The sequence below is a fragment of the Panthera uncia genome, assembly GCF_023721935.1.
Source record: "Panthera uncia isolate 11264 chromosome C1 unlocalized genomic scaffold, Puncia_PCG_1.0 HiC_scaffold_4, whole genome shotgun sequence".
Taxonomy (NCBI): domain Eukaryota; kingdom Metazoa; phylum Chordata; class Mammalia; order Carnivora; family Felidae; genus Panthera; species Panthera uncia.
Window position 1 is genome coordinate 62,155,850 of NW_026057585.1, and position 24,634 is coordinate 62,180,483.

Sequence of the window (24,634 nt, forward strand, 5' to 3'; positions counted from 1 at the left end):
ATAGCCAGGTCAGACAGAAATCATGGGTAACCTGGGAACCCACTATTAGCAATTGATGTCTGAAGTCAGCAGGGTGGTCTTGTGGGAGGGTGCCCTTAACCTTTGGGTCTGTATTACCTCCAGGCAGTTAGTGGCAGAATTGCTTGGTGTGGAAAACCCACACATCTGGTCACAGAAGTGTTGTTAAGCGTTAAAGTGAAGGAGAGTAGTGAGTTTTTCCCAGGCATACATAAATATCCATGTTTGAGGGAGAATTTAGTTACTACTGAGTACTTTTAAGTGTGGTATGACTGGTAAAGTTTAAAAAAAAATGTTTAGAGATTATTTAATACATTGGTCAGGATTTAATTTCTAAGTAAGGATGTTAGACACAACCACCCTCATAAATTAGCACCATCATCTTATAAAAGAGAGAACATTATAATATCAAATAATCTGGAGGGGCATAATTTCAGTACTAAAGAAGCTGACTACTTTGTTCATTTTTTCTCACCTATGAAGGACCAGTGAACATTTCATGAATCAGACAGCCCTGCCATTTGGGGGCCCCTGCTCTTGGGACCTCCGTGAAGCACTTACAAATTGTATTCAACCTTAAAAAAATTCTGAAAAGCAATAGCTTAAACAAATTAGTAGTTTTACTTTTCTCACACAAATAGAAGTTTAGAGATAGCCCCACCCAGGTTAATATAGCTGCTTCATGATGCCCCTAGAGAGTCTGACTTATTTTCATTTTTCTTTGGTTCAACAGTCTTTAGCATGAATTTGCCATCATCTGATCCCAAGATGTCTGCTGTCTTCCAGCAAAGTGTAGGCCGCAAGGAGTCCAGCTTCAAGCCAGAACCCTATATCTTTCAGGCTTGACCATAGACAGTTAGGGGCTATGTACCTAAAGACCTTTACCTGACAGGCTCTGGGAAAGCTGCCCACTGCACACCAGACTAGGTGCATGGCCTTAGCACTGTGCTCTCTGAGGGGAGTTGCAGTCAGGGGCTCTGGGCTCACCCTACCATCACCCCAGCCTTGTTCTTTTGCAAATCTGCATTTCTAGCGCAGCTTCCTTCCTTTGGAGGCCTCCTGATGGAGCTAAGGGATGAGGACCCTAGCTATGGCCTCTCTCAGGTGCCTCTGCTAGACCAACATACTCGGGGGTTGGGGTGAGGTTGGGGTCTTGAAGATGTTTTCTCCACTCTGACCCAGTATTCAGTACCTTTCTACCCATAGCCCTCTCCCTCCTCCTACCCTTCAGGGCTGTAAAATGGCAGGCGACTTTTGTTTAGGGATCCTTTGGCAGTAAGACCACGCCACATCTGTACCAATCCACCGGACCCTTGCCTGTCACTGTTCCATGGAGAAAAATGAACATTAGGGGAGTCAGTGCTTTCTCCTATTTAGTGTCTTGCTTATACCATCACAGTAAATGATTAAGACTTGACTGTAACTATTCATGTTTACTACTCAGACACCTGGCAGCTCAGCACTCCAGCTCAGCTCAGCTTTTGACAGGAAGGGAAAGGGCAAAAGGGGTTGACCAGTTGGACCCACCTTTGAATAAGCTTTCTCCAAAACTGCATTTAATGTCTTATGCTTATATCTCATTGGTCAGAACTGTATCACATGGTCATCCCTAGCTGCAAGGGAGGCTGGGAAATGCTCTTTAGCTGGACACACTGCCACCCTGAATGAAACCAGAATGAGTTTTAGACAGATAGCTATTACATCTTGGAACTTTTAGAAAAGTTAATGGATGGTGGTTTTTCCATTGTCAGTTTGATTTCACCGGTTGGCATCATATGAAGATTTAAGAGAAAAGAATTCTGAGAAGATGGCAGTGGCATTTTTGAATCTCCCCAAATTCCTCCATTAAAAACAGAACATCTGGGATAGCAAAACCAAAACCTATGGACAACATCTACAACAAACCTGAGTGACAAGATATCAAACCCCAAAAATCAAGCTGGTGGAAACCACTAGCAACTCAAAGACTCACATGGTATTAGCACTTTTGTGGAAAGAAGCAAAGGGAAGCAGCTCAGCTTCTGAGAAATCTAAAAATGAGAGAACCTCAAAATAGCCAAGAGGTACTCCCCAGAGAGGACAGTAGGCCAGTGGGAGAACAGCAGCTGGATTCGAGGGCAGTTTTGTGCAACCCAGTTTGCAGCTGATGAGCGCAGGGGGTCTGAAGTAAGGTCTGAAGAAGTTGGAGCAGTCCAGGTCCTGTGGACTCTCAAAACCAGCCGAAGGCTCTTTCCAGGACATCAGAGCAGAAACTGCAAGGAATGGGATACAGATAGAGTAGGCCAGAGATATTTGGGGCACAGAAAAGGGAAGTCAGAGGAGAGTGGGGGAAGGGCACACAGCCAGGAGGTCTCAGAAAGTGTGAAGCCATGTGTTTGAACGCTTTGTGAAAACAGAAAAAGAATCTGTAGAATCTTGAATTTAGCGAAGCCAACCTAAGTCACCCATCCTTCCTAAGTGTGCAGGAGAACTAATTTCATAGAAAAATGAGCAACAGAAAGGACCGCAGTCATATCTCATCGTGAAGTTATTATTAGAAAAATGAAAATACAGAGCAGAATGATATCCCTAATGATATGAAAACATTCCAGAAGACACACCCACAAAATCACATGAAAAGGCTAACTTAGTATTTCAAAATAAGCTAAAGTAAGTTAAGGAAATAGTGCAAGTTCCTGCTCAACAGCCATGGGGTAGTTCTAACAGCAACACTGGCGCTCCCTTCGTGTGTGTGTGCGTGTGTGTGTGTGCGTGCATGCGTGCGTGCGTGCTTATGGCTCTAATACAGGAGTAGCACCTTCATAATGTTTGGATAAGGACTCCCTCCTCCCTTTTGCTACTGCAACCCTATTCTTTCTCCCCTATGTTGTTCAGCCCTTCTAATACTTTTGTTATCAATTCTCTGCATTCAGTCCCTCTTTGATTTAGATAACAAAGTTTGTTGTCCTGAACAGACACTTTCTGATGTAGTTACTTCCATTCATTCTTCTGTTCATTTAACAAACATTTATTGACTACTTTCGAATGTTATGGCATTTCAAAACAGTGATAAACAGGATAGACAAAGCCCCTGCCCACGTGAAGCTTATCTGCTAGTGAGGAACTCAGACAATAAATAAGTAGTTACACATGATGATTTCACATTGTGGTAAGTGCTCTAAAAATAAATGTGGTGTAAACAATAAATAATTGTCTCTTGTATAAATGAAGTCAGGAGGTAAGGGCAGGTAGCCTAAGGATTGGTTTAGTTGCTCCAAATAATCAAGTCTCCTTTTATCCATATTCCATGCAGCTGGATGGGGGAAGGGTTTAAGAAGGGGCAAAGACCTTGGATACCTCTCCTTCAAGGGGAGTTTCTGGGAAGCTACCACGTAAGTTTGAATACATTTTTATTGACCTGAACTCATCAGTCACCTGGCTCCACCTAGCGGCAAGGGAGACTAGGAAATGTAGCCACATGCCTAGCTAAAAATTGGGGATTCTACTTCTAAGAATTAAGGGAAGAATAGATAGGGTAGACAACCAGTAGTCTGAACAAGATACTAAAGGAACTAAACAAGGTAATCTGATCGCAAGTAACCTGGAGTGTTTAATTTTTTTTTAATGTTTGTTTATTTTTGAGAGTGAGAGAGAGAGTGTGAGTAGGGAGGGGCAGAGAGAGAGGGAGACAGAATCCTAAGCAGGCTCCAGGCAGCCCGACGTGGGGCTCGAACTCATGAACCGAACTGTGAGATCATGACCTGAGCCGAAGTAGAACACTTAACCGACAGAGCTACCCAGGCGTACCTCCGGGGGTGTGTTTAAGGACACTCATTTAGAACGATTCTTTATAATCTTTCTCTACCACCAGATAGAAGGTTGTCAGATACCTGATCTACCTTTGTATTCCCAGTTTGTTCTTCAGTGCTTCAGACATGATTGATATTAACATGTTTTTGGAAGTGAATATAATCTTAAAGCAACTCAGGAAACCATTATTAGCAAACATTACAAAGCACTATGTGTGATCTCAATTTCTCTCACTAGATTGGGACTTTCTCCAGTCAGTAAATCACTGAATCTCTGTTACTAGAGTACTGAACATTGACCGTGGTATGTAATTGGGTATGTAAAAGGTGTTAGCAGTATGCCTCCAGGGATCCCACTGAGGGCTGCTGCAATCAGAGAAGATTTCATGAAGTGGAACTTGGGTTGGTAAAAACCTTTTTCCTTACTGGCAGGAAATTAATATTTGTATAGCATTTTATCATATCTTGGCAACATCACTGGATGCTTTTATTTTTATCTTTATTTTATAGGTGAAGAAATGGAGGCTAAGAGAGGGTCAAGACATTCCACTTAGCAAGTGGCAGAGCTGGAACTAGGAACTAGATCTTAGGAAACCAAATTCACCTTTATGGAAAGAAAATTTTTGCCATCAGTAAAATTAGTAAGTACCTCTGTGGAGAAGGCCACACCATCCTTTGATTTCACTTTCAGGCAGTCGATAAAGAAAACTGGGAGAAATAAGGGCCGATCATTTTGCCAGATCTAACTGTAAAATTCCGACCAATTGTCACTGTTCATATTATCGGCTTTATAAAAGACTACGATTCCCAGCATGCCACAAGGTACTTCTGGGAAGACTTCCACTCCCGGCATGCCGCACTTTGGAACTGAGTCCCAGAATGCAACGCTCCCCTTGCTCCTAGACCGCGGTCGAGACTACAGTTCCCAGCATGCAGCGCCGCCCCCAGTCTCTGGCGCCCCGGTCGTCCCTGCTTCGGGGAGACCTTTTGAACGCCAGGGGGCGGGTCCTGAAGTCCCAGCTCCCTTTGGGGGACGTGTCCGTGGGGCAGTTCTGGCGCGTTGCGCCTGTCCAGAGGAAGCCTCGAAGGGATTGGTTGGGGCCCGGGCCGGGCTTCGCTCAGGCAGCGTTTGAGGCAGCCCCAACAGGGTCCTCGTGGGGCCTTTCTCCCTTTGAACTGCTGTGGCGGGCGGGCACACTGTCTCCTGCACCCCTCAGAGTTGGGGCCGCCATCACCATGGCCACGGCTGCGAGTCGCCTCTCCGCCGGCGGGTCGCGGGACATTTTGTGGCGTGTGAGTGCTGCGCGCGCTGTGGCGCGCGCTCGTCCCGCCGCTGCAGTCGGGCCTGGCGGGCGGGTGCTAAACGCGCGTGCGCGGTGAGCGGGTGGGTGGAGGGCGGCTCCAGCGTAGCGTGGGGAGCGCGTGGGGAGGGGGCGACCCGAGGAACCGATTACGGGAATGTGCTGGGGGCATCCCGAGTGGAATCTGGTTATAGGGTGGGCGGAGCGGGCTGAGGAAAGCTGATTAGTGTGTGCGAGCGGGACGTCCTGAGTGACTTGTTATGGGGTGGGAGAGGAGTCCCAAGAGGAAGCTGGTTGGAATGAGAGGGATGACCTGCGTGGGAATTGGGGCAGGGAATGGGCAAGAGTTTCATGCAGGGGTGATCTACCTAGTAGGTGCAAAATAAATAGCTTATTGATTACTAGGGTTAAGAAGTGGGAAGGAATGTCCAGAATTGGAAAGACTGTGGTGTGGTCTTAGCAGAGGCTGTATTCCAAGCTAAACGCTTTGAGTCCTTAAGTTTTACTTGTTCTTTATCACCTATGTTATCCATGACTGGTGTTCAGTAGACAGAAAACATGGCTGCAGTTCTTCTTTTCAAAACGTTCCCATTGCCACTGCCTTCCTTCAGGCACAGGCAGTAAACTTTGGCTGTGGGCAGTTGTGGTAGACTGCCTCCTAATTGTCTCTTGTGGGTCTTGTCCTTTCTGATCCATCTTCATTATAGCCACTTTACAAACACGAGAGTGTTTTTACCTTCCAAAATGTAAATCCGATTGTCATTTTCTTTCTTCAGACTCCTCAGTATCTCTTCTTCTATTGACTTATTTGGCATTCTATCTTGGGTCTCTTAAGTGGCAGGCTCTGGTGATCACACATGAATACAATGCAGTAACTGCCTGATAATTGCTGTAGCTAATAATGGAAACGCAATTACAATATGCAGATGATTCCCATACAGTGTATACATCTTTTAGATACTAACATATCTATCAGTTAAACCTAGAGAGACAATTACAAGTTGCTGTAAAATACTGTTGTAAAACTAGATAAGACAATTCCTGCCCTTCCCCAAAGTGTGATATTTAATGTGGCATTGGACTCTGGACTAATACAAGAATCAGTTCAGTGATAATTAACAAGATTCTGTAGTCGTATGCAGTGTTATTGATAGGAGTAACCGTTATGATCTGGGTGTAAATATTAGTGTTTAACGTCCTGTATGAAAAGGTAGGATTTGCATAACTGGAATAACTGAAATAGTTTGACTTCATGATTGAGGGATTTTGTTTAATTATAGGTTTTGGGCTGGAGGATAGTTGCGAGTATTGTCTGGTCAGTGCTGCTTCTACCCATCTGTACCACAGTATTTATAATCTTCAGCAGCATTGATTTATTTCATCCTATTCAGTGGCTGTCTGGTAAGTGGTACTCAGTTTGGGGAAATCAAATTTACAGGACCTACTTCTCAGCATAAAAATTGTGTTATCAAATAATTTGTTTTTCATCACTGCCTATATTGATATGGCAAAACATTTACCTTGAGGTAATCTTAAGGCACTCCCTTTATGAATCACCTTTTCACTCTATAATAATATTAGTAAACCTGTCAGACTGTATTATCACATAAGCAAAAAGATAATTAGAAGGTCACATAAATGAAAACGTACCTTAATTTTTGTTTGTTTGTCTTTTTTACTGTTTTTTTTTGACATTGTCTTTTTAAGGACCAGAACTGTTCCTTTTATCTATTTAAAAATTTGGAATAGAAAATATGACATCTGTCTCTTTAAAAAACCTGTCTAAAATTGAGACTACTTCATTTCTATATTGTGATTAATAAGAAAAAGAGAAGAGAGAAAAGGGGGAAAGAGTTAAAGACTAAGAAACATAGAGTTAAATGCAAAGAGTGATGAGGAGGAAAAGATTGGAGCAGACTAAATGTTTCTCCGTGGAGACAAAAAAGTCACTACATTTATTACAATATGATTATGTTAATAATACGACCAATTATTGCCATCTACTGTGTGCCACACACTGTACTAAGCACCTTAAGTATATTAGCTGTTATCCTTCCTACAACCCTATATAATAAAGAAGTATTATCCCTACTTTATAAATGAAGAAGCTGAGACTTGGTTGTATAAGTCTGTGCAGAGTCACACAGTTAGCGAGTAACTGAACCAGAACTTGAACATTGGTCTCTGACTTCAAAGCCTGTGTTTTTCCACTATGCTACACTAGAATTAAAAAGAGAAATGTTGCCAGGATAGGTTTTGAACTCTTTAAAGTTTAAAGCTTCTTGCCTAAGGCTAAGAAGCACAAATACTCTTAATTCTTTTTTATTTCCCTCTCCCCAACAAGAACGACAAATTTCTTTTGCTTTGGGAAGTGGAAAGTGTGTTGTTGATTTAACTTTCAGAAGAAAATGCCGATTTTCAGGGAGTCAGAAGCTTTACCTTGTGGTCTTTGGAGACATTGCTGCTAAAGAATTATAGTCGTGTTAAGTTTTTTGTTGAGACACCTCAGTCACTTCTTGCAGGGGTTCTACAAGGCAGATAAAATTAAGCCTTAAGCCAGCACAGGGATGGCAGGTATTTCTGTAACCACCTTGCCTGAGTCTGCATCGCTCATTGATCTTGGCCGTCTGGTCCCAACCTCCGAGTATTGAGCACTGAAATCGAGAACCATTACCAGTTGTTCTGAATTGGCACTTAAGAAAAGCTTTTTGCCATTTCACGGGCAAGGGTTTTTTAATCCTAGTAACACCTTCCCTCCAAATGGGATTTGATTTGTGCCATTTTTCTCATCAAATGTTTCTCATCTCTTTCAACTTTTGCTCACAAAGTCTTTTCAGAGAAACTGTGCTCTTCCCTTTCTTATTTCTAGTCACATGAATCAGTTCTTTCATTCTTTTAGTTCAGTATAATGTTTGGCTTTAATTGTGAATACTTAACAAATATTCTTTACTAATCTTGGTCAATAAATTATACTCCTAAAAATTATAGGTTTTATTATTAAGTCTCAGCCTATACACCAAATAGATTTCCTTGTTATTTCTCTTATTTATGTTTTTAGGTGTTTTATATACACATACATATTTTAAACTTGGCCATATTTTTGAAATGGAATATTTGCTTGTTCGGACTACTCTAAAATGTGAATGTTAGTATTTTACAGGAATACTGTGATTTTTAAATTTTTTTAATTCAGGTCACTTAGATGATTTATGCATTATGCTGTTTCCAGAAATGTTACATTTTTTGCTGTAGGAGCTAATTGCATTTATTAAGAAGAGATATGAAAAATACTATTTATACATTTTAAAAAGAAACCTTGTTGGTATATTACTAAATGTGGTACTTCTCTCTTTCACACGATGAAATACATTTGCATATGGTAGTATTTTGTCTGATGTTAACATCTGGATCATCTAAAGGAAATTCTAGTATAATTTTAAAGGACCCAGAGCTTGGTGTAAGTAACTCACACTGTAGTTCTTGAGTTGATGTTCTGTAGGACCTGTCAGCAGGGTATGAGTAAATTCTTAAAGAAAAGATAACTTTTACAATGAAACTTGCAGCTGTGGTTCAGACCCCTTTTCTATTGCAGTGTATTGATCGTAACTACATGACTGAATGAATTTACTAATTCATCTCTCTTGTGTTTTAGATTCTTTCAATGATCTATATAGTTCCTATGTAATTTTTTACCTCCTGCTGCTGTCAGTGGTAGTAGTAATAATAAGTATTTTTAACGTGGAGTTCTATGCAGGTGAGTTTTCAAATGTTAATTGTCTTAAAAATATGTGACTTTATATTATTAAGGGCATACTCAGTGCATTTTGTATGTAGGTGTATATAACAGGCTTGTTTTGAGTCAGTTTGAGTCAGTTTAAGATATCTATACAGAATCATCTGCTTTGAATGTTTTAACTAAAAATTTATTTGAATGCCAGTTTCTCTGTGTTTAAAAATATTTAGAGGTTTGGGACACGTGGGTGGCTCAGTCAGTTAAGCATCTGACTCCCGATCTCAGCTCAGGTCTAGATCTCAGGGTCATGAGTTCAAGCCCCATGTTGGGTGTGAAGCCTATTTAAAATATTTAGAGCTCTTAGGACAAATATTATATGATTTCACTTATATAGTAGATTCCTAGAGTCATCAAATTCATAAAAACAGAAAGAATAATGGTTGCAGGGGCTGGGGGAGGAGGGAATGAGAAGCTGTTCTTTGACTGACACAGAGTTTCAGTTGGGCAGGATGGGAAAGTCTTGAGGTGGATGGTGGTGATGGGTATACAACAGTGTGAGTGAACTTATGCTGCAGAGCTACATGCTTAAAAATGGTTAAAATGGGAAAAAATGGTTAAAATGGTCAACTTCTGTATATTTTACCACAATAACAAAATTTAGACCTTTTAATAGTTAACAGCTGCTGTTAAAGCTGTGACTCAGCAGATGTATTATAAAAATAACTCCTTTATAGGGTAGGAGATCAGGATCAGATGATTTCTAAGGTCCTTTTCAAATATAAAAGTCTATAATTCTATAGTTAAAAAAACAACAACAACTGTATGTTTTGCCTTGGGAAAATCACCTGCTAGATTCCAGAGCTTTGTATTTTTTTCGGTTTCTCTTTTTACTCTTTATGCCTTTTCTGATTCCTGCATCTGTCCTTATGGTACTGTAAGAAGCTTTTTCCGACACTTCTTTTTTTGACTATACCATCATCCCTCTCTTAGCTCTTCAGTAGTTGCTTCTTAGAGATGGGATAAAATTTCAAGTCCTACTCTGGATGTTATAATATATACCCTTTTCCCTTGCTTTCTTAATCTTTTACGCCTAGCTGATGGATCTCTTTTTCTGTTCAAGCCATACACAACTCTCCCTAGCATTGTGCTCTTTTACACAGTCCCACATTCTCAGGTCATCTTGATGTAGATGCCACACTAGGGCTGTCCAGCTTGTCATTCTTAAAGCCTGATTAGTCACTTTGAATCATTCCTTCAAAAGCATTCTATGTGCCATACATTGTATGGGGATAAGAGATGAGTATTATGGTCCCACTTGTCCCCAGAGGATCTCAGTTAATCAAACATATTCAATTACAATACACTGGATAGTATGGGAATATATAGGAACACATTTACCCAGCATGGGAAGCTTCGTGGAGGAGATGATGCTTAAACCAAGCCTTGAAGGATGAGTTGTATTAATTGGGAGAAGGAAAATGATGTTCCAGGGAAAAGATAAAGCACATAGAAAGGCTTAGGGGCACCTGGGTGGCTTGGTTGAGCTCCTGACTCTTGGTTTCAACTCAGGTCATGATCCCAGCATCGTGGGATCGAGCCCTGTGATGGGCTCCATGCTGAGTGTGGAGCCTGCTTAAGATTCTTGCTCGCTCACTCTATCTCCATCTCCCTAGGCCCTTCTCCCTCACTTGTGTGCTCTCTTAAAAAAAAGGCTTAGAGACATGAGAAGCTTTGGTATGTTCAGAGCGTTATAAGTCAATTGCATGCTCAGTGGGTCTCATGGGCATTTCTGGGGGGCAGGGAGAGGGGATAGCAATCTCTTTCTCCAAATGTAAAACACCTAAGCCCTCTCCTTTCACAGGAATTTTTCATCTCTCTACTCTCTCTTTACTTGGAATCTGTTAAAAGAAGAATGTATAGGGGCGCCTGGGTGGCTCAGTCAGTTGAGCATCTGACTTTGGCTCAGGTCATGATCTCACAGTTCGTGAGTTTGAGCCCTTGTCAGGCTCTCTGCTGTCAACATGGAGCCTGCTTTGGATCCTTTGTCCCTCCCTCTCTCTGCCTCTCTCCAGCTCACTCTATCAAAAATAATAAATAAACATTAAAAAAAGAAAAGAATGTGTGTATGTGTAGGTCAGGAAACCCTCTGCTAGCTGTTTTCAAAAGTCAAAGTCAATATCCCTCCTACCCACACTCACCTGCCCTAGCACACTTCCTGAAAACTGTTTTTGATTATCAGAAGTATTAGAAATTCCTGTACAAGCATTTATTTTAGTATTCAGTGTTGTCATCATTTACCTAGTTTGTGGTTTAGTTTTTACAATTGGGCTATATATTGACAAGTTCAAATGCTGAAGTAAAGGTAACTTGTCAGAGGGCAAGCACTATCTTTCAAAAATGATCATTATTTGTTCTTTTATGGCACCTACAAGGTTGGCAGGGTAGACAGTATTTGAACTATTTTGATTAAACTATTTTAATTATTTTAACTTAGAATTCTTAATTTAGAGTTTTTCTTTACTTCACATTGATTCTGGGTTTCCTTGTGCCTTTGGAATATCTGTGCAAGGACGAGAGGGAACGATATGGTTCGTGTCCCCTGATCTCATATGCTACAGATTATAAAGCCACAGTAACGTGCTTTATTTGCAGTTGTGCCTTCCATTCCCTGCTCCAGACTGGCACTGATCGGGAAGATCATTCACCCTCAGCAGCTCATGCACTCATTTGTTCATGCTGCAATGGGGATGATGGTGGCTTGGTGTGCTGCAGTGATAACCAAGGGTCGATACGGTTTTCTTGTGGTTTCCTGCACTGGTACTGAGAGGTAATATGAAATCTGTTTTCTCTATGGAACTTGTTTAGTTACTAATCCAAAGGTGACCTGTATAGGTTAATAGTTTGTGGGCATTCTTTGTTTATTCTAGACTTACACGGAAGTTGCTTTTATACATAACATCAGATGTTTTTGATATTTATGCTTGTTGAATTTCAGTAGTTTTTTTAAAACCGTTTTCTGTGCAAGGTGCTATGCCAGGTGCTGTTGGATTTGTGAGAGTGATTCACACATACACTATAAGGTCTTTGAGAGTTAGGAACAGTAAGGGAATTAAGACATGGACACAAATGGATGTGATAGAAGAGAAATAGGAATTTATGTGAAGTGGGAGGGAATAAGAAAGTAATGTGTACACATTAAACCTGTGGCAGTTCAGAAAGCAGGGAAGATCATTGGCTTCTTGGAGGAGGTGGCATTTAGGTTGGAGTTTAAGGAAGGATTGTGTGGGGAGAATGAAGAAAAAACTTTAAAATAATTACAACCACCTTCTTCAGTAGTCCTTTTATCATTTTGAAACTGATACATTTCTTGAACACATGGCCCTGATAAAAATTTCAGGTTGCTATTCTGAGCTTAAAAATAAAAAAAGATTACGGTAGTCTTAAGTTCCCTATTTTTTACCGCCTTTAAAATCTAGGGTTCACAAGTACTACTTAATACTTGATTTCCCTCCCCCCCGCCCCCTCCAGTTACTATTACATAGGGCTTTTTTTTTTTTTCCCTAATGTGATAAATTTTCTTTAGTGAAAAGGGTCCTCTTGAGGGATTGCCCCTTTAGAAGAGATAGCACAGAGAGAAGGCCAAAGGCATGACCTCTCTAGCAGGCACGCACCGTTCAGTTCTAGCTCTCAGTCCAAATGCAGCGTACCTGCTTGTAAGCAGTGTTGCGTGCTATCACAGGGCATGTTCTTCCCATTGGCAGACTTCCACAGGAAGAGCTAAGGAGTTAACCTTTAGAGAGGTCAAATTCTCATGCATCCGGGAAAGGGTTTTATTAATCTTTTGCCCACACTTAACCCAAAATGAGCCATTTAGTTAGCCTTTGGGGCATGTCTTAAGTGATTATGTCAAAGTTTGAGCTTTCTAAAACAGTGGTTTGTGTCCTTGACTGTTGAATTAATAACCTTTTTCTCTCCAGTTTAAATAGCCCTGCTGCACAAACCTGCTTAAATGAGTATCACCTGTTTTTTCTCCTGGCTGGTGCATTTATGGGCTATAGCTACAGTCTCCTGTATTTTATTAACAACATGAACTATCTTCCATTTCCTATCATACAGGTAAGATATCATTTGAGCATTACGTTATGTCAGAATTTAGCAGAATTAAAATTGCCTTCGTATATGTGTATATAACTGGCCTCATCTGATTGATTCAAGATTTGATCAACAAAACTTAGGACTGAGATCATCAAAATGCCATTTGGAGAAGAGTGATTTGTTTTCATGAGACTTTAGCATATGTTTGAGAGCTGTAGCTGCCCTTCACACTGCCACTCTGAGGATACTGCTTTGCCCCACTCTTTCCCCCGCTGCTAGGTAGTGGCAGTTGCTGTGACCTAGCAGGGCTGGGGGAGGAGGAGGATGACATTCATGCAGTGTACTTCTGTGCAGCTGCCAGCTTCCTTTTGCACCTAAGAACTCATAGGCTTGAGGATGTTCACGTAAGTACAGAATGCCAGTTACTGTCTCAGATCTTTTCCAGAATGAGGCATGGTGTATTTAAATAAATCAAACAGTTTGACTGGTTTGACTGAATAGTTTAAACTATCTTTCAGTTAGGTTTTTAAAAATCTAATCTGGTAGGAGTCTTTGGTGGAACTCAGAACCACCTCCTTTGGCAGGAGAGAGAAAGATTGGTTGAGATTTCTCCTGTGGCGTGAAGGCTGTCTCCAGACTGTTCCCACTCTTCCTGACTGTGCTCTGACTCGCTTCATTCCTGTGCTGTGGCAGGCTAAGGACTGGGCTTTGGAGCAAAACTATTAGAACCAGCCCTTTCCCACTGAGACCCAGTCTGGTGGGGAGGGAGGGATGTGCAAACAAATGATGTATCGTGAGAGTGTGAGAATGTAGATTAGGGTTCTCCTGACTGCACTGAAGGTCCCATGTGCCTGTTGCTTCCATGAGAACGATCTGTTAAAAATAGACCTATTGCAAGGAGGTAGCGCTCACAGAAAAAGCTGGCGAGGGCACCTGGGTGGCTTAGTCGTTTAAGCGTCTGACTCGGTTTCGGCTCCAGTCATGATCTCACAGTTTGTGGGTTCAAGCCCCACGTTGGGCTTTGCACTGACAGTGCAGAGCCTGCTTGGGATTCTCTCTCCCTCTCTGTCTGCCCCTTCCCTGCTCATGCTCTGCTTCTCTCTCTCAAAAATACATAAACATGAAAAAAAAAAAGAACAGGAGCTGGCCCTTACCTCCCTGCAGTCTGTGAGTGTATGAAGGAAGAGTCCTGGTTAGAAATTCCTCACATCTTGAGAAGATGAATTAAAAGCAGAGTGTCAGCTTTGCCACCTTAAAATTTTAGGAGGAAAAAACCCCAAATTCTGTACAGAAATATCCATGCTAAATCATATTTGATCCAAATGTAATTAAGAATATAAAGAATAAACGTGTTAGAGAAAAACGAGATACCCCGAAATCACTTTCTCCTCCATGAACCTCAGTTGATGGCAAAAGAGCACAAGTAGGAACGGTCCGGTAACTGATGGTGCCTGCCGGTAGAGGGTTCCCGCTGTGTAAAGTCACATTTGTTTTTTTGTTTCTTTTTTTTCTAAATGTTTATTTTTGAGAGAGAGAGAGAGAGAGAGAGAGAGAGTGTGTGTAAGTGGGGGAGGGGCAGAGAGAGAGAGAGAGAGAGAGAGAGAGAGAGAGTCCTAAGCAGGCTCTGAGCTGTCAGCACAGAGTTGGACGTGGGGCTCGAACTCATGAGCCGTGAGGTCATGACCTGAGCCGAAGTTGGACGCTTACCTGACTGAGCCACCCAGGTGCCCCAGTAATGTCACATTTTTAAAATTTTACTACTAAAGTTTTTGTAATTTCTTTTGATAAAATTTTATTTTATTAGAAATAGAGACAGAGTGTGAGCAGGGGAGGGGCAGAGAGAGGGAGACACAGAATCTGAAGCAGGCTCCAGGCTCCGAGCTGTCAGCACAGAGCCCGATGCAGGGCTCGAACTCCAGAACTGTGAGATCGTGACCTAAGCCAAAGTCAGACGCTTAACTGACTGAGCCACCCAGGCGCCCGGTCCTTTGATAAAAATTTAGATTTATTTTTATGCCCATGAAGTTTCTTTTCTTTCTTTTTTTTTAAGTTTTTTTTTTTACTGCTATTTTCGTTTTAGTGTTTTTATTTATTTTTGAGAGAGAGACAGGGAGACACAGAATCCGAAGCAGGCTCCAGGGAGCCCAATGCGGGGCTCAAACTTGTGAACCACAAGTTTATGACCTGGGCTGAGGTCAGATGCTCAACCGACTGAGCTACGCAGGCGCCCTGAAGTTTCTTTTCTAACGGTAATATTCAGCTTTGGCTTCAGATTCAACTTTGGCAGAACGTTAACTTTTAACATTGGGCCATTCTGTATTTGGCCAAAATCTTTTTTGGGGGCATCTCTCATAACCATGAGTGTACAGGAACAGTGTTGTTTGGTCTGCCCAGGTGGGTGTTATTCTCCAGCCCCGGGGATGGTTGGAACAGGGGTTTTATGGGTGGATGCAGTGGAGTAAGGGAGGTACAGGTTTTTGGCAAGAGTAGTTGAAATGATGGATCTTTGTAACCAGGATCATAGTTTCTCATCCAAGTTTGTAACTGTCTTTGCCTGGCTGGATAGATTTGCCTCTTCAGAAGATTGATGGGGAAGGAACATACAATAGCTTAGCCTTCTTTGATTAGCCCTAAGAGCATGGTGCACATCGTATGACCTTTCCTTATGCACTTCAGTTGCTAAGGAAAGCAATATTGATAGGAACTTGCAAGCTTAAAGTGAGATCAGGCCCATTTGTTCTTCTGAACCTCCATAAAATGAGATGATGGTAATAGCTGTTTACTTTTTTTCTTTAACTGGCCAAGCTGACCAGAGAATGTTAGACCTTAAATTTTTTTTTTTTTTTTATAAGCATAACGGCATTATTATTAGCATCGCCATCATTATTATTTTTGGTGCTGCCTGTCAGCTTACGTCCTAAGAGTAGAGTGGTAACACTATTTTTATTATAAAATATTCCAATACCGTAGATAAAACAAAAGTTTCCTTTAGTCATTCTGCTGCCAATCTCAATCTTTGCCTCAGAGATCACTGTGACCAGTTTAGTGTATGTTCTGCTAAACCCTTTACTGTATAGTTACATATATATTATATATATGTAGGATGGAGCTTCCATATATATTTTGTAGGATGGAGCTTCCATAAAGTTTTATATGGTACATATTATTCAGTAACTGCTGTTTTCATGTAACAGTATGAAAAATTAGCTCTTTTTAAAAATCTAATTCTAAGCAATTTACCATTAGCCTATTCGTTTTTCTTTAAACTAGCCTATAGAACTACAACCAGTTCCATTGTCCTTATTGAGTTCTTAATGATAGACTGATGGGGAAAAACAGAACATCAGCATAGAGTAGGAGACAAAGAAGTGGATGAACATCAGGACAGGGCTTGGCAAGCTCTAGGCCAACAAGACATTTATAACAACAAGACATAATACTTGAAAGTATTAAGTAAGATAAGATTTATAGAGCCTGGCACATAGTTAATACTCAGTGAGGGGTAGTTTATAGCCACATCACAGAAGAAACCCACTAGGGAATTGGGGAGCACGAAGAGGTTCTATTAGTTATTCTCTGCATATTTACTGATATGCCTACCTCTTTGCCTAACCTCTTTGGATAGTTGTGAGTAGTGGTTGAGGTGAGAGCTTCAGTAGGAACAGTACAGGAACTATAGCCTTTCTATTGGGAGATCGAGGTAAGAAGGTAGCACCCAGGGGCTGTGCATAATTGTGCCGCTCTGTATCTTGGACTTTGAATATATCCAAATAAACCAGGACACTTGAAACTGTGTGGTTAGTGACCAAGTATTCATATGGGATGCTTTTTGAAAGATACTGTAGGAGTTCACAGACATTGTATGAAGCTGTAATTTCCACCTGAGTAATATAATTATTTGCTCTTCTTTAGCTCCTGAAATTCCTTAAAGAAGGATCAGCCATAATAGAAGCAGAAAAGAAGACCAGAATTTGGGAAATTCATCTTTGCTTCATTAAATTTCCTTTAGATTCTGCCCAATAATTTAAAAATAGTTTTCCATTGGCATTTTTGGGGCAGGGAGGGGAGAGGAAAGAAGCAAACAAGCCTTATTTTACAAGAAGTATAGTTCGTTTTTTTTCCAGGAAAAAAGCATTTCATATTTTTTAATTGATTTTTCTCTCTTAGATGATTAGAATAGAAGATACCCATTAATGCACTGTTTGGCTGGGTCAGCCTTCTTATCTCACAGATAATTAGGAGACATGACTTGCTCAGTGCTACACAGAGAGGAGTACTGAAACTCAGGTCTCCCGACTCAGTCTCGTGTCTTCTGCCTATTTTTCTTGTAGACAGCATTTGAAAACATTGAGTGTAGAGGCAGTATGCAGAAGATTGTAGTCTCTGAAACCAGCCTGCCTGGTTTAAAATCTCAGATTTTCCTTTTGCTAGCTGTTAAATTGGTTAAGTCGCACCTCGGCTTCCTCATTGGTAAGATGAGGATAATAATGGAACCTCCTTCATAGCGTTGTACTTAGAGTAGTACCTGGTACATGCTAAGTGGCCAAAGAATGTCAGCTGCTGCTGCTGTGATTATCATGTTTTTTGTATGTACACACTCTATTTCCATAGTCTTTAGTATAACTATAGATATTGTTAATTTTGTCATTTCTGATCTCCTATTAATGAGATGTTGTATATGTAAATATTAAATATTTTAACATCAGAAATTGTTGATTTTTTACCTCTGGAATAAACTTCATCTTTTTATGCATTGATTATTATTTTTTTTTATTATGTGGACTGTTTTAGTGTTTGCTTTAGAATGAACTAGAACCTCTACTTGGAAGTGTCCTTTGATTCTGTTTTTCTTTTTTTTCTCAGCAATACAAGTTCTTGCGCTTCAGGAGATCTCTGCTCTTGTTAGTTAAGCATAGTTGTGTGGAATCACTGTTCCTGATTAGAAATTTCTGCATTGTGTATTATTTTCTTGGTAAGAATTTCTGCTTTTTGATACAGTGTATGTGTTAGCTCACAGCTCAGAAAATGTCAATTAACCAAGTCATTTTTGGTTTTGTTTGTTTCTCAATTGTAGGTATGTGACTAGCCTGATTCAATGTTTAGATTGTTAAAGAGTATTTATTAAGTTAAGGGAAAATATTGTTAAAGAAAATGTATGTACAAACAATGGAATATTATTCAACCTTAAAAGAGAAGGAAATCCTGTTATGTGTTACAACATGGATAAAACTTGAGGACAACATACTAAGTGAAATAAGCCAGTTGCCAAAAGACAAATACTGCATGATTCCATTTACATGAGGTGTTACTTGAAGCAGTCACACTCTTAGAAATAGAAAGTATAATTGTGGTTGCCAGGGGCTGTGTGGGGGAAGGAAAAAAGAGAGTTGTTGCTAAGTGGGTAGAGAGTTTCAGTCTGCAAGGTGAAAAAGTTCAGGAGATCTGTTGCACAAGGTGCATATAGTGTCTGTACACTTCATGGTTAAGCTGGTTAATTTTGTTGTGTGGTTTTTACCATGATAAAAAAAGAAGAAAATATATGTCATTTTGTCATTCTATAAATAACATACTCTTTTTTTATAACCTTTTGTAACTTGGTACTAATATACTAGAATATCCTGCTGCTAAGGGAAACATAGAATTTATTAACATGAATTTTAAGCACAGAAATATAGCTTATTTAATATAATGAGGCAGATCAAGATGAATGGAAAACATTAATCTCAACAGCAACATATAATAGTATAATCAAAATTCAGCATCCTAAAATACTGTTTTCAGACTACAGGTTTCCCCCATTATCTGAAAGTGGAGTGTTCCTGGGAAACTTTTTGTAAGCTGAAATGGCACAGAGTGAAGAAGCAATTACTGTTGATTTATATAGAAAGATTAAAAAAATTGTTTTAAATGTTTATTTTTGAGAAGACAGAGTCAGAGTGTGAGCCGGGGAGGGGGCAGAGGGGGGAAACCCAGAATCCAAAGCAGGCTCTAGGCTCTGAGCTGTCAGCGCAGAGCCCGATTCAGGGCTCAAACTCAGGAACCCTGAGATCATGACCTGAGCTGAAGTCAGATGCTCACCTGATTGAGCCATTCAGGCACACTGATATGGAAAGATTTTTGAGTATCCCAAAATAACCTCTCTTAGGCTTTTCTGATACTTTAGGACGCATCTTGCTAATGGATGCACAAAACAAATTGAGGTAAAGCACAGATGCTCACAGACACAGTTCAAAGCTTTGGAGGCTTGATGCTGAGCTGCAGGAAGGAGCCTGGTGGGGCTGCTGTTGCTGCTCAGGGTGTGCTGCCTCTATACAGCAGCTGTTCGGCTTGGTGCAGAACAAATGCTGAATGTTGTTTGCACTTTTCTGCCTTTTTCATAAATTTGGATTTCTTTCAGTTAGAACAAGTGCTAGCGTAGGCCTTTCATAAAAGCGAAGTGGCATAACATGAACTTTCAAAAAGCAGGGGATATCTGCATAACTTTCTGATCCTACTTTTTTCTATGGAATCATTTTATAGAATTGTTTTTACTGGGTATGGGCTGTTCTGTTGTCCACTTCTTTCATCCTTAGTTTATATAACCCATTGTTTTACATAGCTCTTACAACTGTCATTCTGATGTTAACACCTTGTTGTTTTTTTATTAACCTACTATCTTCATTCAGCCTGGATGTTTCCCCACCATTGTACATTTGGGCTGACATAGCAGCCGTGTGACTATTTCCGTGGTCAACTGTTTCTTCTAGAACTCTGTACATGTTCCATTCAGATTTCATTTCATATGTTAGCACTTTTCATTTCTTTGTTACACTTGGGTCTTTTGGGCCAGTTTCTTTCAGTTATTCATTTTTATAAAATGTCATGTGGGCGTTTCATAGGAAACAAGGAGGCGACACAATGTTATGCTTTGCTGTCTGCGCCTGAACTGAATAACAGATGTCAGTGACCAATCACAAACAGACTTAGAAAGAAGGGATGTGATTAGTCACAGATTGTGATGTGTTTCCATTATCTACATACTGATTTGTGTACTGAGAAGCTGGAAATATATTCAGTTGCTCACTGTAAATATACCATTGGCAACTGAAATTTGAATTATGCTGTTGGGGGACTAGTGTGATTTAACTAAACCACCACTGAAATATGACTGAAATATATGCATAATCAGACCTGTGCAAAGCAAGGACTTCCTGTATTTAGAAATTATTCTCTTTTCCTGCCCATTCCTGATCAAACAACCTAGCGTTTTGACCCAGGTCTTAGTGTCTACTTGGTCATCTCATCAACCTCATGTTACAAAGTATGATTAAGATTTATTAACTTTTTATGTTTATAGCATTGTATTTTTTTCCTGTCAGGCCATATTCCCAAAGCTTGGATTAGCACTGCAATGGACCTTCAGATAGATGAGTAAGTGATATATGAAAAGTCTGATTTTTAAATGTTAGTTGTTTCCATCATTGTAGGTGTTTACCACTTTCCAGGTATTTTGTTTAGATTTAGCCTTTAAATTTTTAAAGTTGAAAACCAATTGTTTTCATTTTGGAATATACCTAGTTCATATAACTCAAAATTCTAGTGTCGTATAAAAGAGTATACAGTTAAGAATAATCCTTTTGCTCCTGTCTCTAGTCACCAAGGTTCCTCTCCCTGGAAATTAGCAGTGATAATTTGTTTTTTGTTATATATAGCTTTTATATTCTAGAAAAGTGGACTTCTTGAGTTGTATGGGCATACCTCTCTTGTTTTTCTCCTCAGTAATCATTCTCTGCTATTGTGGTAGGTAAGCACAGTGCTATGGTATTGTTTTAACTTTACCACTAAAGAAACCAAAATTGAGCAGGGTCATATGACCAGTTGAAGGTCAATAAGTGATAATCGAGTGGCAGCACTAGGGTGTCTTACTCTGGTTCTTTCCCATGTACTTTGCACATAGATAAGGCTTTAATCTTTATTTGGAAAAAAATGTAAATTTCTCTATTAGTATTTGTTCTTTTAATTTTTATTATTCTACTGTGAGACTTTTTATATCATGTAGATTTAACTGATAGCATTTTGGGGGGGTGGGGATGTTGACATTTGTAGGTGTTTGAGATATTATGGTTTCTACATTGTGTATTTCAATTTCTAACTTTTTTTTTTTAATGTTTATGTATTTATTTAGAGAGAGAGAGATAGAGAGCGAGCAGGGGAGGGGCAGAGAGAGAGGGAGACAGAGAATCCCAAGCAGGCTCTGCACTGTCAGCGTGGAGCCTCATGCAGGGCTTGAACATACGAACCGTGAGATCATGACTTAAGCCGAAATCAAGAGTCTGAGCCACCCACACACCTCTCAATTTCTAACTTTTAAAAGTTTCTAGGTAAATTTAGTTTTGTCCTCGGTTTAATTGCTAGATAATGAAACCATATGCATGGGTCATTTATGTTAGTCTGGATTTTACATTGGGTCTAATGGAAAGAGAAAAATGATAATGACATTTGATTGTAATTGAACATAGTATTTTTTTCCTTCTTTCACTTGAAATACACTTTATTTGTATGGCAGTGTCAAATATCCTGTTCTTAATATATGGCAGATACTTAAAATCTGAAAATAACTTTATTCTCCTAGAAACTGTAAAGCACTATGCTAGACACACCTAACATCAGGTGTTTTAAATGTCAGAATAGCCCTAAGAAAGAAGAGGGGTGTCTGGGTGGCTCAGTCAGTTGAGCGTCCAACTTTGGCTCAGGTCATGATCTCACAGTTCGTAGGTTCGAGCCCCATGTCAGGCTTTGCTGAAAGCTCAGAGCCTGGAGCCTGCTTTGGATTTTGTGTCTCCCTCTCTCTCTGCCCCTGCCCTGCTCACATTCTGTCTCACTGTCTCTCAAAAATAAACATTAAAAAAAAACAAAAAACACCTTTTTTTAAATAAAAAAAAAGAAGTAAAAAGAAGAGATTATGGTACCATTGTATGGATGAAGAAATTGAGTGTGGGTTAGGTCAAGCAGTTAAAGGTAATCACAACACACCTAGATGGCAGAACCAGAGGTTCTAATCCTGTTTTAAAATTACTAGTTGTGTGATTGTAGGATTATGATGACTTTGCTAATTGATCTACTCAAGGTTTTGGTAAAGTAGTGTTCCCTTTATTTAGCCTTCTAACAGAGTTTCTTAAATTATTATTATTTTTTTAAGTTTATTTATTTATTTTTGAGAGAGAGAGAGAGAGAAAGCGCCAGCTGGGGAGGGGCAGATAGAGCGGGAGAGAGAGAATCCAAGCAGATTCCTTGTGCTCAACTCAGAGCCCCAATGCGGGGCTCAATCTCACAAACCATGAGATCATGACCTAAGCCAAGATCAAGAGTCAGTCATTTAACCAACTGAGCCACCCAGGTGCCCCTTAAATTATTTTAAAAGTAAAGATTGTGATTTTCTGATAGTGCTATGTGCTCCCAACTATTGTGGAACCGTTTTTTTAGGGTGTACAGATAGAGCCGAAATTTGGCCCAGGAGAGGTGCTAGTCCTATTGAATGATTATGTGTCAAGCTACAAAGTAACAGTAAAATTTTACCCAGCTGCTAAGGGTTGGCTTACAGGCTTGGCTCATTCTTTCTCCATAGGAAATGACAGTGAAGATTTGGAGCACAAGAAACTGAGCATAAGTTTAGGTCTCTTCTTCATTTAAGGCTCCCTTATGTAGTTCGTAAGTAGGTATTAGGGAAAGAATTGTATAGGGTGCAAAAGGAGGGGAGTCTATAGCACCATTATTTATTTATTCATTACAAAAATTTTTTTTAATTTTATTTTTGAGAGAGAGACACAGAGCATGAGTGGGGGAGGGGCAGAAAGCGAGGGAGACACAGAATGTGAAGCAGGCTCCAGGCTCTGAGCTGTCAGCACAGAGCCTGATGTGGGGCTCGAACTCACAAACTGACATCATGACCTGAGCCGAAGTCAGACACTTAACCGACTGAGGCACTCAGGCACCCCCGTATCACCATTATTATTAATAAATAAGATTGATTTGTCATTGTGAAGCTGTTGAATGCTGAGATTGTATTTTCCCCATTGGATTAAATAGTAATTTCTGCTTTCATAGGCAGTTTCATAGGCCTCTTGACACTCTGAGTGGCCTCTTGAATCTCTCATTACTCTACCATGTCTGGCTATGTGGTGTCTTTCTTCTGATGACTTGGTATATCTCATGGATACTCTTCAAAATCTTTGCCACAGAGGTTAGTATTGAGTTTTTTTGTTAGTACATTTGTGTTTTAGAGTGCACGGGTATTTTTAGCAGAGCACTAAGCAGTATGCTATTGTGCCTAAAGCCATTCTGATAAATTGGGTTTTGGTCTCTTCTGAGGCTTTACTAGGGATGTATCATTTGTAACCATAATTCGCTGTGTGTGTGTGTGTGTGTGTGTGTGTAAGGAACAGTGTTAGTGTTCTTGCTCTTTGGAAACTAAACTGCATGAACTGCTAGTGGAACTTACTGTGCTTTATCTGTAGTGTAATTCTCATTCCTCTAGTGAGCACATGCTAAATGCCTGAATTTTAAATTAGTTTTACATGCTATCGGTATAGCTAGTCTGAAAATATTCAATATAAAGCAATAAAATATTTGTTCTTTGAAGGAAAGTCTTAAAATTTGTATAGAAATTATTTTAAATGAATGGGAATTACATTGTCTTTATCATCCAGGTGTTTATCTTAGGAAATGAGTGTTTGTTTTTCAGTTTACCATCTTTGTAGGTTTGTGCCCTTCAGTGGCTTCAGAGAATCTTTGTTACTGGAAGCCAGAGATTTAATAAAATGGGGAGAGTAACATTTCAGAAAGTAGTGTGTTTAGGTATATGTAATTTTGATGCAATCCATTACTAAAACACTGAAGATGTTAATTTGGTTGTATTGTTTCCTGTTGTAATAAATTTCAGTTAGTGCTAAGTTACTGAATAGAGTCAAGAAAATAATCATTTTCATAGTCTTTATATTTGATTATACTTGATAGGCTCATCTGTTCCCTGTTCAGCCACCATTTTCAGAAGAGTCGGACGAATGCCTCCCGAAGGTCTTAAACAGCAATCCTCCCCTCATCATAAAGGTGCCTGAGCTATGTGTTTTGTGTCTTCACGCAGTAATCTCGAACCTATTTATGAAATGGACTTAATATTTAGCGTATTTAGATCTATTTTTTGAGGGCCTACAATATTCTAGCACCAGTATTGTAAAACATCAACTACACACTGCATGGAATGCCATTCACTTTCTTAGTTTTCATTCCAAGTGACTAAAATGCAAGGATATATTGCAGTGTGTATGTACAAGCTAAGCTAACTTGTGCAAACTAAACTATACTTAGATTAGACATAAAAATATTTCCTGGCACAAAATACTATGATATACAACCGTACGTGTGCATTAGCTTTTCATAAACTTATAATTACAGCGAAACCAAATACTGTTTTGTTTTATTTATTATGGAGTCGACATGTTTTTACTCATGTACTATTTTTTAAAAATTTTTTTTAATGTTTGTTTATTTTTGAGAGAGAGAGACAGTGTTGAGTGGGGGAGAGGCAGAGAGAGAGGGAGACAGAAACAGAAGCAGGCTCCAGGCTCTGAGCTGTCAGCATAGAGCCGACACGGGGCTCGAACTCACAGACCGCGAGATCATGACCTGAGCCAAAGTCGGACGCTCAAACGACTGAGCCACCC

The 24,634-nt window shown here is 39.9% G+C and overlaps 1 protein-coding gene across 1 annotated transcript in view; it reads left to right on the forward strand.

The window, feature by feature from the left end:
• Positions 1-4,786: 4,786 nt before the first annotated feature.
• The window catches only part of NDC1 (NDC1 transmembrane nucleoporin), a 47,563-nt gene continuing 27,715 nt past the window's right edge, over positions 4,787-24,634 (forward strand). Inside the window, exons 1-9 of the mRNA XM_049617149.1 lie at positions 4,787-5,099; positions 6,388-6,508; positions 8,760-8,861; positions 11,493-11,667; positions 12,818-12,956; positions 17,799-17,907; positions 20,294-20,345; positions 23,019-23,154; positions 23,928-24,020. Of these exons, the coding sequence (XP_049473106.1) occupies positions 5,043-5,099; positions 6,388-6,508; positions 8,760-8,861; positions 11,493-11,667; positions 12,818-12,956; positions 17,799-17,907; positions 20,294-20,345; positions 23,019-23,154; positions 23,928-24,020 (984 nt within the window). The 5' untranslated portion in view covers positions 4,787-5,042. The remainder of the gene's footprint in view (positions 5,100-6,387; positions 6,509-8,759; positions 8,862-11,492; positions 11,668-12,817; positions 12,957-17,798; positions 17,908-20,293; positions 20,346-23,018; positions 23,155-23,927; positions 24,021-24,634) is intronic.